The sequence below is a fragment of the Aulonocara stuartgranti genome (assembly GCF_965226115.1).
Source record: "Aulonocara stuartgranti genome assembly, chromosome: 18".
NCBI classification, from domain to species: domain Eukaryota; kingdom Metazoa; phylum Chordata; class Actinopteri; order Cichliformes; family Cichlidae; genus Aulonocara; species Aulonocara stuartgranti.
The window spans coordinates 10381604-10394737 of NC_138954.1; the positions used below are offsets into that span (position 1 = coordinate 10381604).

General features: G+C 39.8%; 1 protein-coding gene across 1 annotated transcript in view; it reads left to right on the forward strand.

The window, feature by feature from the left end:
* Positions 1-13134, forward strand: part of ak5 (adenylate kinase 5) — a 111296-nt gene that overhangs the window by 61974 nt on the left and 36188 nt on the right. Inside the window, exons 9-10 of the mRNA XM_082514831.1 lie at positions 5930-5975; positions 7563-7607. Of these exons, the coding sequence (XP_082370957.1) occupies positions 5930-5975; positions 7563-7607 (91 nt within the window). The remainder of the gene's footprint in view (positions 1-5929; positions 5976-7562; positions 7608-13134) is intronic.

Consider the following 13134-nt stretch of genomic DNA (forward strand, 5'->3'; position numbering starts at 1 on the left):
CCTGCACCTTAACTTACCTCACCTAGTAAGCATTGCACACATCCTCTAACAGGGACAGGTCTTGTTAGTGATAAACTTAGACTGTCACTTCAATATTGTAGTTTCTCACTTTTTTGTTTGGTTTCATCCATCTACCTACCTACGTATCTATCCATCTATCAGCATGTCTGTCTGCCATCATGTAAAAAAAGAGTACCCCATAATTCAGTTGCTTGTTGCTCCACCTTTAGTATCATTAACTCAAAGTAATCATTTCCTGTGTAACTATCAGTTTCTCACATGGTTGTGGAAGAGTGTTGACCCACTCTTCTTTACAATGTTGCTGCAGTTTGTTTGAGGTTTGAGAGCATTTATTTATGCACAGCTCTCTTAAGGTCCTGCTTCACCATTTCAGTTAACTGGACCATTGCAAAACCTTATTTTTGCTGTGCTTGGAATCATTGTCCTGTTGCACTTTCCCTAAACTTTAGCCAGGCTTTATCTGTCAGACAGATGGCTCAGAATGCTCTGACTCTAGAATACTTTGGTATACAGAAGAGTTCATGGTGGACTCAGTGACTCCAAGGTGCACAAAATAAGCCCAAATCATCATCCCTTCACGACCTTGCTGGACAGTTAGTATTACGTATTTGCTGTTATGCTTTGTTTAGTTATCTTCACAAATAGAATGTTCCATCCGGAGGGCATTGTTCCAGAGGTCTTGTGGTTTGTTTGGTGGTTTGTACAAAGTTTGTGCAACTTTGTGAACCTAAGCCATGCTTCCATGTTCATTTTAGAAAAGAGAGGCCTTCTCCTTGAAACTCTTCCAAACAAGCCATAATTGTTCAGTTTTTTTTTCCAAAGTATTCTCGAGCATTGCACAGTCTGACCAAACTGCTTTCACAGAGCTGCTCACACAGGCTGGTAATTTGGCTAGCAGCACCCAGTTGCTTCTTATACTCTTCTTATACCCTGCGGAATCAGCAATGCTGTACTGTGAAAACTTTATTACATGACTGTATCTATTAATTTCTTAACTTTCCACGTGTGGCATCAATAGATCAAAATATAAATTTGTCCCCAACTTTGTTTCATGACCAAATCTCGTGACCAGCCTCTGCTGTACTTTGTCATGACATAAAGTAGGGCTGTGCGATATGACCAAAATCTCAAGAATGCTATCATCCCGATAACGATATAAATCACAAAAATGTAACATTTTCTGTAAATTCTGTGAATCTCGGGCAGCTCGACTTGCGGGAAGTCTTTCCAGCTGGAGTCGAGTGTTTTAACCGATGCATGAAACGAGACATTTTTAGACATAAGTTGTAAGGGCCGCCGTTTTCTTTGTGAGTATTTATTACACGGCGTGCTGCGGGGAAAAGCCTATTCTAACGTTTGAGTCTAAGGTTTATTTTTTAGCACCTGGCGGCTCTTTTTTAATTCTCATCCGTAATTAATCTGCTCTTTCACGTGACTCAGTTTATTTTGAAAAGTCTCAACAGGATCTTGAGCTTTATTGTGAAAGGTTTGTGTGGAACATAAACAAGCGGACACGCGATGCTGTTACCGTCGTTGTTGCTAACGACAATGCATAAAAACAGGCACTTGTCCGTCTGTAGTGTGGTTACATTAAATATAAGAGAAAGAGAGAACTTTAAGAAATTAATATAGCCACTACAGTGACCATCAAAACGATGAAAAAATATTGCCGTAAACAGTTTATTTTGCGACACCACGAAACAAACGATAGCGTAAAATGAAACGATAGACGTTTTTATGTCGTTATCCAATCTATATCGTTATATGAACAGCCCTAGCATAAAGTATAATTTACAGACATATTTTATATACAAATAATAAAAGGTTGTTGCTGAGGGACACCATGAATTTTCCATACGTCCCACACTCAGATGGATGTTTTATATTAGTTTTTGCCTCATTTATAGGGATCTAAGAAAAAGCCGGATGCCTTTCCAACATCGGTTGACAGTTATATTTGGTAGTGCACAGTGAAGATTCTCATAGAGCTGCTCATACAGACACAAGCTTTAGGTTTTGAGATGTTTGTGTAGGAGTATGTGTTTGTGACATCTAGCAATAACATACAGTCTTCACATCATGAGAATTTAAAAAAAAAAAAGTTGTCTTGTTGTTGTTGGTGGATTTTACAGCGGCTCGTGTGTGGTTACCTGCATGTTTCATCTCCATCACGTGGACTCAATGCTCGCTGTGCATGTGTTTCTCTCTGAGTCATCAGACCAGTTGGTGTACCCACATGCCAAGCTGGCTTGTCGTTGGCACCCAGCACTCCCCCACACTGACGGCATTTATTTAACAGGAACAGTGCTCTCCTTCACTTTACGTCACATCTCTGCTCTTCTCCAATTTCAGCTTCACATTGACCTCACCGCAAAAAGCCAAATGTATAAATCATAACCAGGCGACAGAGCAATGTGAAGTCAAGAACCAGTAATAGATGGAAACATAAAGAGAAGTCATCCTTCCTTTAGTCAACAGTCTGCAGTTGATGTTTAGCTGCTTTCTGATGTGTTTCCTGGCAGGCAGCCCGATCTCTCTACGACTCTCCGCACTGCAAACTGCTCCATAAAACACAAGAACAACTCATCTTACTTTACTTCTCTAAGAATTGAACAATACAGTATGTTTCACATGAAATCCAGGTAACAACTGAGACTTTAGCAGTTCACCTTAGGGCAGGGCTGCCCAATCCCGGTCCTCGAGAGCTACTATCCTGCAGCTTTTAGATGCATCCCTACTCCAACACAGCTGAATCAAATGGTTTGATTACCTCTTCAGCATGCCATCATGTTTGGCAAAGGCCTGATAACAAGCCATTCATTTTTGTAACATTTTTGACTAAGGATCTGTGATACACCTGTTAGACAAGTTATTTGCTGGCTAACAGAGAGTTCACACAGTATTTAGGTTCACTTTCAATGTTTTTCTCTCAAATGTGAGGTTGGAGGCTCAGTTTTCTCACATGCCTTTTGGTGGGAACTGAAGAAAAGTATGGAGGTGATTAAGCATATAATGTATTGTTTAGACTAGAGACAATTGTCTTTTTTTTTAAATGTGTTGAGTCAAGACTTGAATAGTTTCTACTGCCAACAAAACACTAGTGAGGAGCTCATGTTTGTTTTTTTCTTTACACTCCTACAAGCAGGTGCTTGACTGACTTACAGTTTTCTGTGTCCTTTTGAAATTATTCATTTGAATTTCTTCATCTCAACCTGTAGTAATTGCTGATACTATTTAATGAACTAATGAACATTTATTTAAATAGCACTTTTCGCATACATAAAAGTCACAAAGGGCTGAACAACAGTTACAACACAATATCAAAAGTGACCCATGTTAAAACAGAGTAAAAATAATTAAAAACATAGATTAAAAAAAAAAAAAGAATGCAAGCAGAAGGAAAAGGGTTTTTTTAAGACTCCAAAGACTCAGCTGATCTGAGCTGGAATGGTAGACTGATCTGGAGCCTTAGTGCTAGGCTCTTCCTTAGCTTTAGTCTTATACAAGGGATAACCAAAAGACCTTAGACAGTGAGCAACAGTGCATTTCACAAGAAGCTGAGATAAGTAGTCCGGAGCATGTCCATTTACTGCTCTGCATGATGCAAGTGTGAGAATTTAAAAATGAATTCCAAAATCAACTGGGAGCCAATGTAAAGAGAATAAAATCAGTCTTATGCAAGCTTGCTTGCTGAAGTGTGTAGGAGTCTGGCACCAGCATTTTGTATCGCTTAGAAGTGTGACAGAGATGATTTGTCTAAGCCAGTATAAAAGGCATTACAATAACTCAGGTGTAATCATACTAACGCATGAGCATTTTTCTCTAGTTCAGAGGAGAAGACTACAGCTCACAACTGAAAATGGCCTCAGTTTTGTCACAGTTTAAAACAAGGCAATTATTGGAGAGCCAATCACTAATCCGGGATGAACAATCAGGGTGGACAGTCAATCCAGCTGGTGGGACATGACCAGCTGAATGTCATCAGCATGGAAATGATAAGAAATGCCAGAAAAAGACTGAATGATGAAAGAGAACAACAGGGGACCCAGGAATGAACCTTGTGGAACCCAAAGGTTAAACAAGCAGTGTAGCAGGAGAAGTTTCTCACCCTAGAAGAAGAAGTCCTTTCAGATAAATAGGAGGAAAATCAGTCTAGTGCTGATCCAGCCAAAACTTTTAGCCTATTAAGTAAAATATTGTGGTCAACGGTATCAAAGGCCGCACTGAGGTCAAGCAAAATGAGCACAGAACAATTCCCTGCATCAGATCCCATTACAAGATGATCACAGAGACTGAAAAGAGCAGTTTCAGTGGAGTGTCAGCCCCTCAAACAGTCCTAAAATAATGAATAATGACCTCAGTGTATCTCCATTCCTTATACTTTCAAATTAATGTCTAAAAGGGTCCCTGCTCTTATACCAGAAGTATCACACCTGCGATACTGTCACCTGTGTTCGAGTATTCATTTTATCCATTTTTCTCATCACCTATTCAGGTCTTAATGTTCCTGTCTGCTTCTGCCTTCATCGGACTGTTAAATCATAAGAATTAAACACATTATAATGGTAGCACTTGAGTAATTAGTAGGTAATGCATGCCAGAGTGATCCAGATGGCTGAAGCTGAGGAGCATAGTAATGAAAAGGAAAATCTGCACAAATGACACTTGGGATTTTTTTTTATTTTAGTTTATTATTTTTAACAGGCTGAAGCAGTTTGCATCCACTTAAAGTGACAAAGTTTTCTAGCCAGCTTTAGAGCTCAATTTGCCGTGAGGTCGTTGCTCTGCCATCACAGTTTACTGAGAGACATTTCCTCAAGGCTAGCACCATGTGATTGCTCTGTAGGGACACTCAGCCCAATCTCTTTTTCAAATACATACTTTATCTCTTCTAGAAGATGGTTTACAGTCTGTCTGAGCTACAGTGTTGCAAATCAAATATGTTTATACCCAATCTGAACAGCCAATACAACATCCTGGGTACCTGTTTAAAATAGGGGAAAACAGTCTATACTTTCAGGCAGCATCTCTATGTTGTTGCTCATGAACAGCGCCAATAGTTGTACAACAAAAAAAAAAAGGGAAAGCACAAACCTTGAGACCTCGCTCTCCCTCACAGTGCTTTCAATCATGCCACAAAATTGCTGTTAACATCAGGTTGTCAGTTTCAGGAAGTTGCTGAACAGTCAAACACAGACACCCCTAATAGGACATCAGAAATATGTCGAGGTAGGAGTGATTTCCAGAATCACCATCTGACAAGCAGTTCACACAAAGAAGAAGAAGAAGCCTTTTTCTGTGTTCTTTTGTCGAATGCTATGGGCATGACCAGCGGTATATGGACAACCTGTGTTTTTGGCCTTGCTTCTACAGGATTCAATCTTTCAGCATGACAATTCCCTTGTGTACAAACCTGGAGCTATTAACAAGTTGTTTTTGAGCATGATGTCTGGCCTTCACGCAGCCCTCACCTCAGCCTAACCCATTACCTTTGAGGTGAACTACCAGAGAAACTTTGGCAGCCAATATCGCACCAATTCTCCTGCGGTTGATCGAAAGTAACCTTGTGCAGGCAGGGCCGAAAACCTGAAACCAGAAGTCTGGATGATTGTAGTAGCTTGTTTAATGCTATCCAAGTCTCACAGCTGTGGAAATTCACTATCCTCTTTCAAATGTGCTTATTAAAACTCATTATTTGATGGAATTTTCTAAACTACTTCTCACCTTCTTAGATTGTTTTTGAAAGTAGCTATTACTATTAATTATGGGTGTATCTGTTTATAAACAAATACACTGGGGCATATGTGGAAAGCATGTGGAGCTGCACAAACACAGTATTTGAAACATATTTTGGAAAAATATGAACATAAATAAAACCTAAAGACCTTTATTTCTCACTTTCTTCCAGGTTGAAGAGGAGGAAGAAATCGGATACGCCGAAGGAAACACAGAAAGTGAGTTGAGGAAATAACTGCTATTTGATTTTCAGTTTAAAAAGGAGCAAAGTAACACTCTTCCTACTTTTCCACCATAGTCCCTTTTGCCTGCAGTCGACTCAGTCTAGCATTTCATCACAAAATGTTTCATCTCAGTAAATGCCAAGTGTCATGTAACCATTTTTCACCACAATGAACCGCTCCCTGCAGCCGTGTATGTGTGTGTGTGTGTGTGTGTGTGTGTGTGTGTGTGTCAGCACTGTTCTGCATCAACAGTATTGATTGTGTAATACGAGGGGAGGCTCATCTGTTGATTCACTGTCGCCACTTAGACCTGATGTTTATCTCATTATCCAACAGTACAAACTGTTTTCATTATTATGTTACTGGTATGATTCTTGCTACCAACCCAGCCATGGGGAAACCGTGTGCCAGTGTACTCATGATAAATGAGGAGGGTTGCGTCAGGATGGGAATCTTTGCCAAATCAAGCATGCAGCTCATCAGGAATGTGACTTCTGTAACGGATCATTCGGGCACTGGGTTAAGGACGACCACCCCCTGTGCTGTTTTCAAACAGGGTGGAACTGCTGGCCAAAGGCAAAGGGGGGGGGGCCTTTTCAGATACAGCAAGAGGAAAGGACAGGAAGGAATAAGAGGAGGTTGAGAATAGGAACTTTATATTTAGTGACTGATGTAGTACATGGAGACTTGCAGAGGGTTAGTGACAGAAGAAGATGCTAGGGGCAGGATGGAGGCAGATGTGCCTGTGCCAAATGAAAGAAGAAGATTTTTGCTACCACTTGATATTTTCTATTTGGATTTAACAGTTTTTTCCAGTGATTCCACAAGAGTTATAACTATTAGTGAGCTGTGCCTCCACGGAGCATGAATTTACCAGGATGATGTCATTGCAATTGCCAAAATCATAAAGTTGATCAACTGTGCAAAAGCAGTGTGTCTGAGCACACCTGTATTTACTGCGTGATAAAGTTAGAAGGTTACAGCTTCTGTTTCATGTAAACAAACTGCCGCTGTTTACAAAATGTTTTTCCTCGGAAAACTAAACAGGAAATATTAAAACGCACAAGTCAAATGCTTATCGCTTTAGCTCTGTGCACAAGTATTGCTCACAAAACCTTTCCTACTTAGCATCCGGGGTAATGCATGGGGAAACTGCAAATATATGCTTAATTAAAATTCTGTGGTAGGGTGTAACAACAGAACACACACCATCAGCCAATCACAAAAGGAGGAAAAACACAGGAGACGAATCGGCCACACACAAAGGGAGTCTCACCCCTATTGCACATGCTCGATTCCTCTCCTCGTGAATTAGTCCCCTTAGGGGATGAACAGACAACAGGAGGGAGATGTCGTCAGCTAAATAAACTGTGCCATTACATGTTTTGTTATTACCGCGGCTGTATTGCATGTTTTATATTTATGGACACTTTTAATTAAGCCTAAAAAAAAAGGTGTTGAGGTTTACTTGTGATGATCAAGGTCAGGTTAGGAGGACAGAAAATGGGCCTTAGAGACACAAGTATATGGGTGTGTGGTTCTGAACCACATGTTAAACTGTGATTTTATTCCCTCTGACAGGTTATTCTACAGAACAGAAGAAACCAAAGGTCATCTTCATGATGGGTAAGAGCTGACAACATGGGCACGCACGGTGATAGAGAGCAGCTGCTGATTGCTCATCAAGCTGCTAGTTAATAATTTACTCTCTCACACACACACACACACACACACACACACACACACACACAAGTCAGACTAGGGAGGAAGTGACAGATATCTTCATCTTACTTGTGTCTGTCAGTAGAAAACAACCCATTTAAACTGATGCGTGTCTACAGTACTTAGAGTTCAACAGCGGTTTGACATTTAGCAATTTATTAGGCACACATAGCCTAAATAAGTCCTCCTTTCAGAGAAATTATGATGACGGAAAGCACGAAGTCTAACGTTACTGATTTGCATATAATTGCACTCTTGGGGCCATTTTCTCAGATTGTGAGAAGACCCAGATCCAGGACTGACAGGCAGGTTTAAATAATGAAAAGCAGGCATTAACTGGCTCCAGAAAGCACATGAAATACAAAAAAGGGGGAAAAAAACAAACAAACCAAGAATCTAAAGGGGCACGAGAAGCCCAGAAAGGGAGATGCTGACACGCTGGAAACAAACAGGGGGAAAAGAAAAGTGAACAAGATTAGATATGGTTGAAGAATGACACATATTTGGAAACAATCAGGAAATCAGAAGGACGACAAAGAGAAGTTAAAACACAGGAGACACACAATGGGATGAATTACCAAAATAACACTGCAAAAAAAACATGATGTAGCAGGTTCGTCTATTTTGCTGAAATTATTTTTTGTGTGGTGTTAATTACCCTCTGCGCCCTGTACGCTCTGGTGACCCACCACCAAACCGGTCATGCTAAATGATTTTACAGGCAGCATAACGTTGTCCATGCCTTCATCATCTTACAATTTAAAGTGTTTTAAGGCCCGTGTTGTCGTGATTTGGTGCTATGTAAACATTTTTTTATTGTAATTTTATATTTGTCACAAAATAGAAAAATGCATCATTGCTGTTTCCAATTTGTGCTCAGTGTTACTTCCAGCCCCTAGAGGAAGAGGTTTTCAGTTTTTTGTGATCAATTAGTATGCCATGACAGTACAGTGAGGCACTGTGGCTCAGTCTGCTAATTGAAGACACGACAGACGTGCAGGTTAATTAGAGATCTGGGACATACAGACCCTCCATTAACCACCGTCAACCCTGCTACCGTGGAAAAACACTAAAGATACGGTCACCAAAAGGTTATTTAATCAGTAGTCTGAGTATGTATGTGTGTGTGCGCTCTCTATCACACCCATATATCAGTGCTAAAATCCCTTTTCATGGACTCTCAGGACAAATCCAGACTGATCTGAATTAACACCAGTTTGTCGGAGGATTTGAAAAACAGACGCTGAGCCAGACCAAAAGCTTTTTCACAGCAGCAGCAGATAATTGGAGGAAAATGTCACCCACAAATGCAACAACTGTCACCTACACTCAGATGTGTCTCCCGAACAAATTTTATACCGTATAATGAGAGGTCAGCCAATCAAGATAACATTTAGGATTTCACTCCATTTATAACAATCTGCGACTGTGCTGTCAGGAAAATAAAATAGAAAGTCTAATTTATTAAAACAGAAGTTAACGTATTTAAAAACAGAATAAAAAAGGGAAAATTTGAAAACTGAGTAATTGGGTTTTTTGTTTGTTTTTTTGTATTTTTGCCATTTTAATTTGATGCCAGCAGCATATCTCAAACAAAAGCTGGAGTAGGAACAGCAAAAGACTAAATAGGTTAATAAGTAACATTATTGCAGATGAAATGAGCATCCGTCATTACTCTGTGACAGACTGCATGGACACACTATAAAGCCAGTAAGACATCAGGGATATCAATCTATCCAGTTAGAAAACAGAAACGACTGCCTGTCTTGGTGCAAGTCAACATGATAACAAGTTAAACAACAAGGCAACCCCCAAAAGTGAATGGTTTTGCAGTGCAATGTGATTGATTGTGATGCCCTTATGACTGATTTTTCTCTAGTTTTCCTTTATGATCATTGTCACTTCTTGGATGTGACTGTTGAGACAGTGGATGGTATCCTGGAGGATCTTTTCACAGACCCGGATCAGCGGATCAGTGAGCTCCTGAGAGCTCACATAATTCAATTATGTTATATTTTTAGTACCAAATCACAGTCTTTACCTGTGAGGTAACAATCAAACGGCCCTCTTTGAGCAAGCACTTGGCGACAGTGCTTGCTAACAGGAAGAAACCTCAGGGAGGGGTCGGGGGCAGAGGAGAGTCTGTGGCACTATTTGGCAGCGTCCCTTGCACCAATGCTTGACATCCCAGAGGTTGTCTGTATACTTCATGTCTACAGAACTTGAGGGACAGTTAATGGCGTCTATGCCTTGATCATCTAAAGAGGAGCACACTAGCAAAAAGAAGAGAAAAAGCATCTGATGTGCTATAAACACAGTTCAGAAGCATCTGTCACAAATTCGTGAAGGCATCATTAATGCTGAACGATATATACAGTTTTTAGTTTACTGCCATTCAGACAGTGTCTGTTTTGCATCCTTCTTATTTCTATTATTTGCTTCTCTTTATTAGCACATTGCTGAACCACATTCTGCAAGTATTTCACAGCATTGGCCCTTACAGAAGCCTATGACATGTCGCACACCGTCCACAGTTGGTGCATTTTGAAACAAAAGCTATCACAATGGAAGACTCGAACTGTTGAGCAGCTGAAATCATTTATTTAGTAGTGTGAAAGACACACTCACAGGAGCTGACGTCCTCAGTTCCCAGATAGACAGATACTGAACTATGTATTAAATTCAGTTTAACAGCATAGACATCTTAAAAGAAGAGGTGATGCAGCACACTGAGAAATCGACTCCTTTCCCCATTTTCATGATCATCACAAGTTCAAAATGAGCAAGTTTTTTATAAGAAAGAAAAAGATCTTTGAAATGCTGTTTTTTTTAGGTCTAGAGTTCATTTTTAAAGAATTCTAGAATTTAAATCATTTGCAAATCACTGCCTTCTGTTTGTATTTACATTTTACACAGCCTCACAACTTTCTTCTGGCTGGCAGCTGTTGAATAAAACCTTCACCGTTCTTGTCTGATCGCTCTTATATCTTTTACCACCCACTGTTCTGCCGGCAGGTTGCTCATAGTGTTGTGTCAAGCAAAGTAGCAGGAGCTCTGTGAACCCTTATGAATATGAGCACGTCATGTATGTATGAAAGGAAGCTGACATGTTTCATTTTTTGTTTGTTTTTTACTTTCTTTTTTTTAACAGAACATGCTGATATGAAAATAAAACAGCACTGTCTGCGAGGGGAATCGTCCGTCAACCTTTCCAGGAGACTTTTCTGCAATACAGAAACTCAGATTTATTTTTCCAGTTGTTTCTGGACCACATCAGTAAGATGTGGGCTGGAAAAATGAGCTGAAAAATGCTGAATTACTCTGTAAGCATCAGAGCATCAGTACAAGTGATCACTTTCATTTGTTAGATTCATTGTTACTTACTGTGGGTTTGAAAGCCTCGTCTTTATTCCTCTCTCAGTTCATGGAAATTTAAAGCTTACTTCATTGTGGAGAGTGATGTCAGTGTTCCAGCAGGTTCCAGTTCATGGCAGGCTTGAGCCTTAGTGACAGGGTGACAGTTTGGGTCTTCTTCCACACCTTGATAGAATAACGTTGTTGGAACTGATCCCTGAATCTGCAGTCTTTTTAGAAGCGGCTCTGCTGAGTTGGACAGTTGTAATCTCCTTGCAACTGAAATTAGTTCCTCTAATTTGCAACTGCAAACAGTTGCCAAATGAAAAGAAATTTAGTGCAATCATTGGGAAACCAGCATCACCACCAAACACCATCCTATTTTTTATCTAGTGTGACTGGCAGTCAGTGAGTTAATAAACTATATAAATAAAAATAAAGTATATTTTCATAAAACCACTAAGCCTCTTAACAAACTGCTCTTTGTTAAGAGGCTTAGGGCAGCAGTCCCCAACCCCCGGGCCTCGTCGTTTGGTACCGGGCCGTGAGAGTTGAGGCTCAGGTATGAAATGTGTGGTTTTCAGGGTTTTTATTGGTTTTCAGCGTTATTTTGTTATCGTTTTTATCGTTAACTCGGTTTTCCTGGGTCTTTTCATGTGTGTTATGAATAAATCTTCTTTTTTTCGGTACCGGTACTAGTTTTATTTTGTTGTATTTATCCACGACACCTTAAAGGCCGGTCCGTGAAAATATTGTCGGGCATAAACCGGTCCGTGGCGCAAAAAAGGTTGGGGACCGCTGGCTTAGGGGCATTCAATTAATTAACCTAAACGGAAAACCATCAAGCTTAAGATGCTTATATGACTTTAAAATGGTCTGTAATGTTTTTTTTTAATTATTTTCTGTCATTAAATGCTGCTACAGTCATGGATGCTCATATTTAACATGGTCAAATCATGCAAAGCTACCACAGAGAAGAGAAGAAGAAAATCATAGAGCTGCATATTACTTTAATTGGTCCCCATAATGTTTTGTCATTAATAATATTAACCGATTTATTCTGCTGTATTTTCAGCAGTTGTAGGTTTTTAAAGAGTGCTTTCAAACACCCAAGTTGTCCAGCACTTCCCTTCAAGAAACAACTGCAGGGACGAAAGGTTTTCTTTCCTGCCCCGTCAGATGTCATTCCAACTTTGAAAATACTGACTCAAGACTGCGTGACGCAGCTTGATGACTCCTCAGTTCTACATGAAAGTGTTGTAGCCTTTCACCATCCCTGTCTCCTCCTTTTATCATCCAGCTTCAATGAAGCTGCTGCTGCTTCAGGGGAGATACAGGTTATCTCTCAGACTTATTAGGGGCTAAAAAAAAAAAGGCTATCTCCCTATTCTCAGAAATCATGATGACAGCACCAGAGTGTCTTTACAGTGAGCATATCAAGCTTTTCCTTAATTTCACTCACATTCTGTGCTGCAGTGTTGGATGCTCATTTGACAATAGATAAAATCTTAAATATAGAGGTTAGTGTATGTACAGGTAAACCCATTGGGCCAAAAGCTAACAGTGCTGGGCGGTTTCTGTTTTTTTCCCATATGAAGTCACTTCAAGAGGCAGCCAAGTTTTCTTAAAGAGACGGTACACCAAAAGGGGATCAGAGGGAGTCGAGGAATAACAATATAGAGCTGGAAGTTAAGAAATTATGTGTAATTTAAGAAATAAGATGGGGGAAAATTGTAATTACACCAATTCCAATATCTGCCATTTGCTGGACATATTTATGCTTCACATCTCATGTTTCCTTTGTTCTAAATTAGTTATATAATAGTATAATACTAGTGTTATTAATTAGCTAAATATACAGTGCTGTGCATAAGTCTAGAGCCGCTCCACATTTCTTCATAATTTTCTTCCAAGGAGCCACAGTTTCATAAAATCACTGAAGAAGTGAATCATCCTACCTAACTGAAGGGATGAACAAGTGCTGAAAAATTACAAAGATAACAGTTTGACAGGCATAAAATAGTATTTTTGCACCAACCAGGTGATTCCCAAAGAGCTTTTACCTGAAAACTTGGCA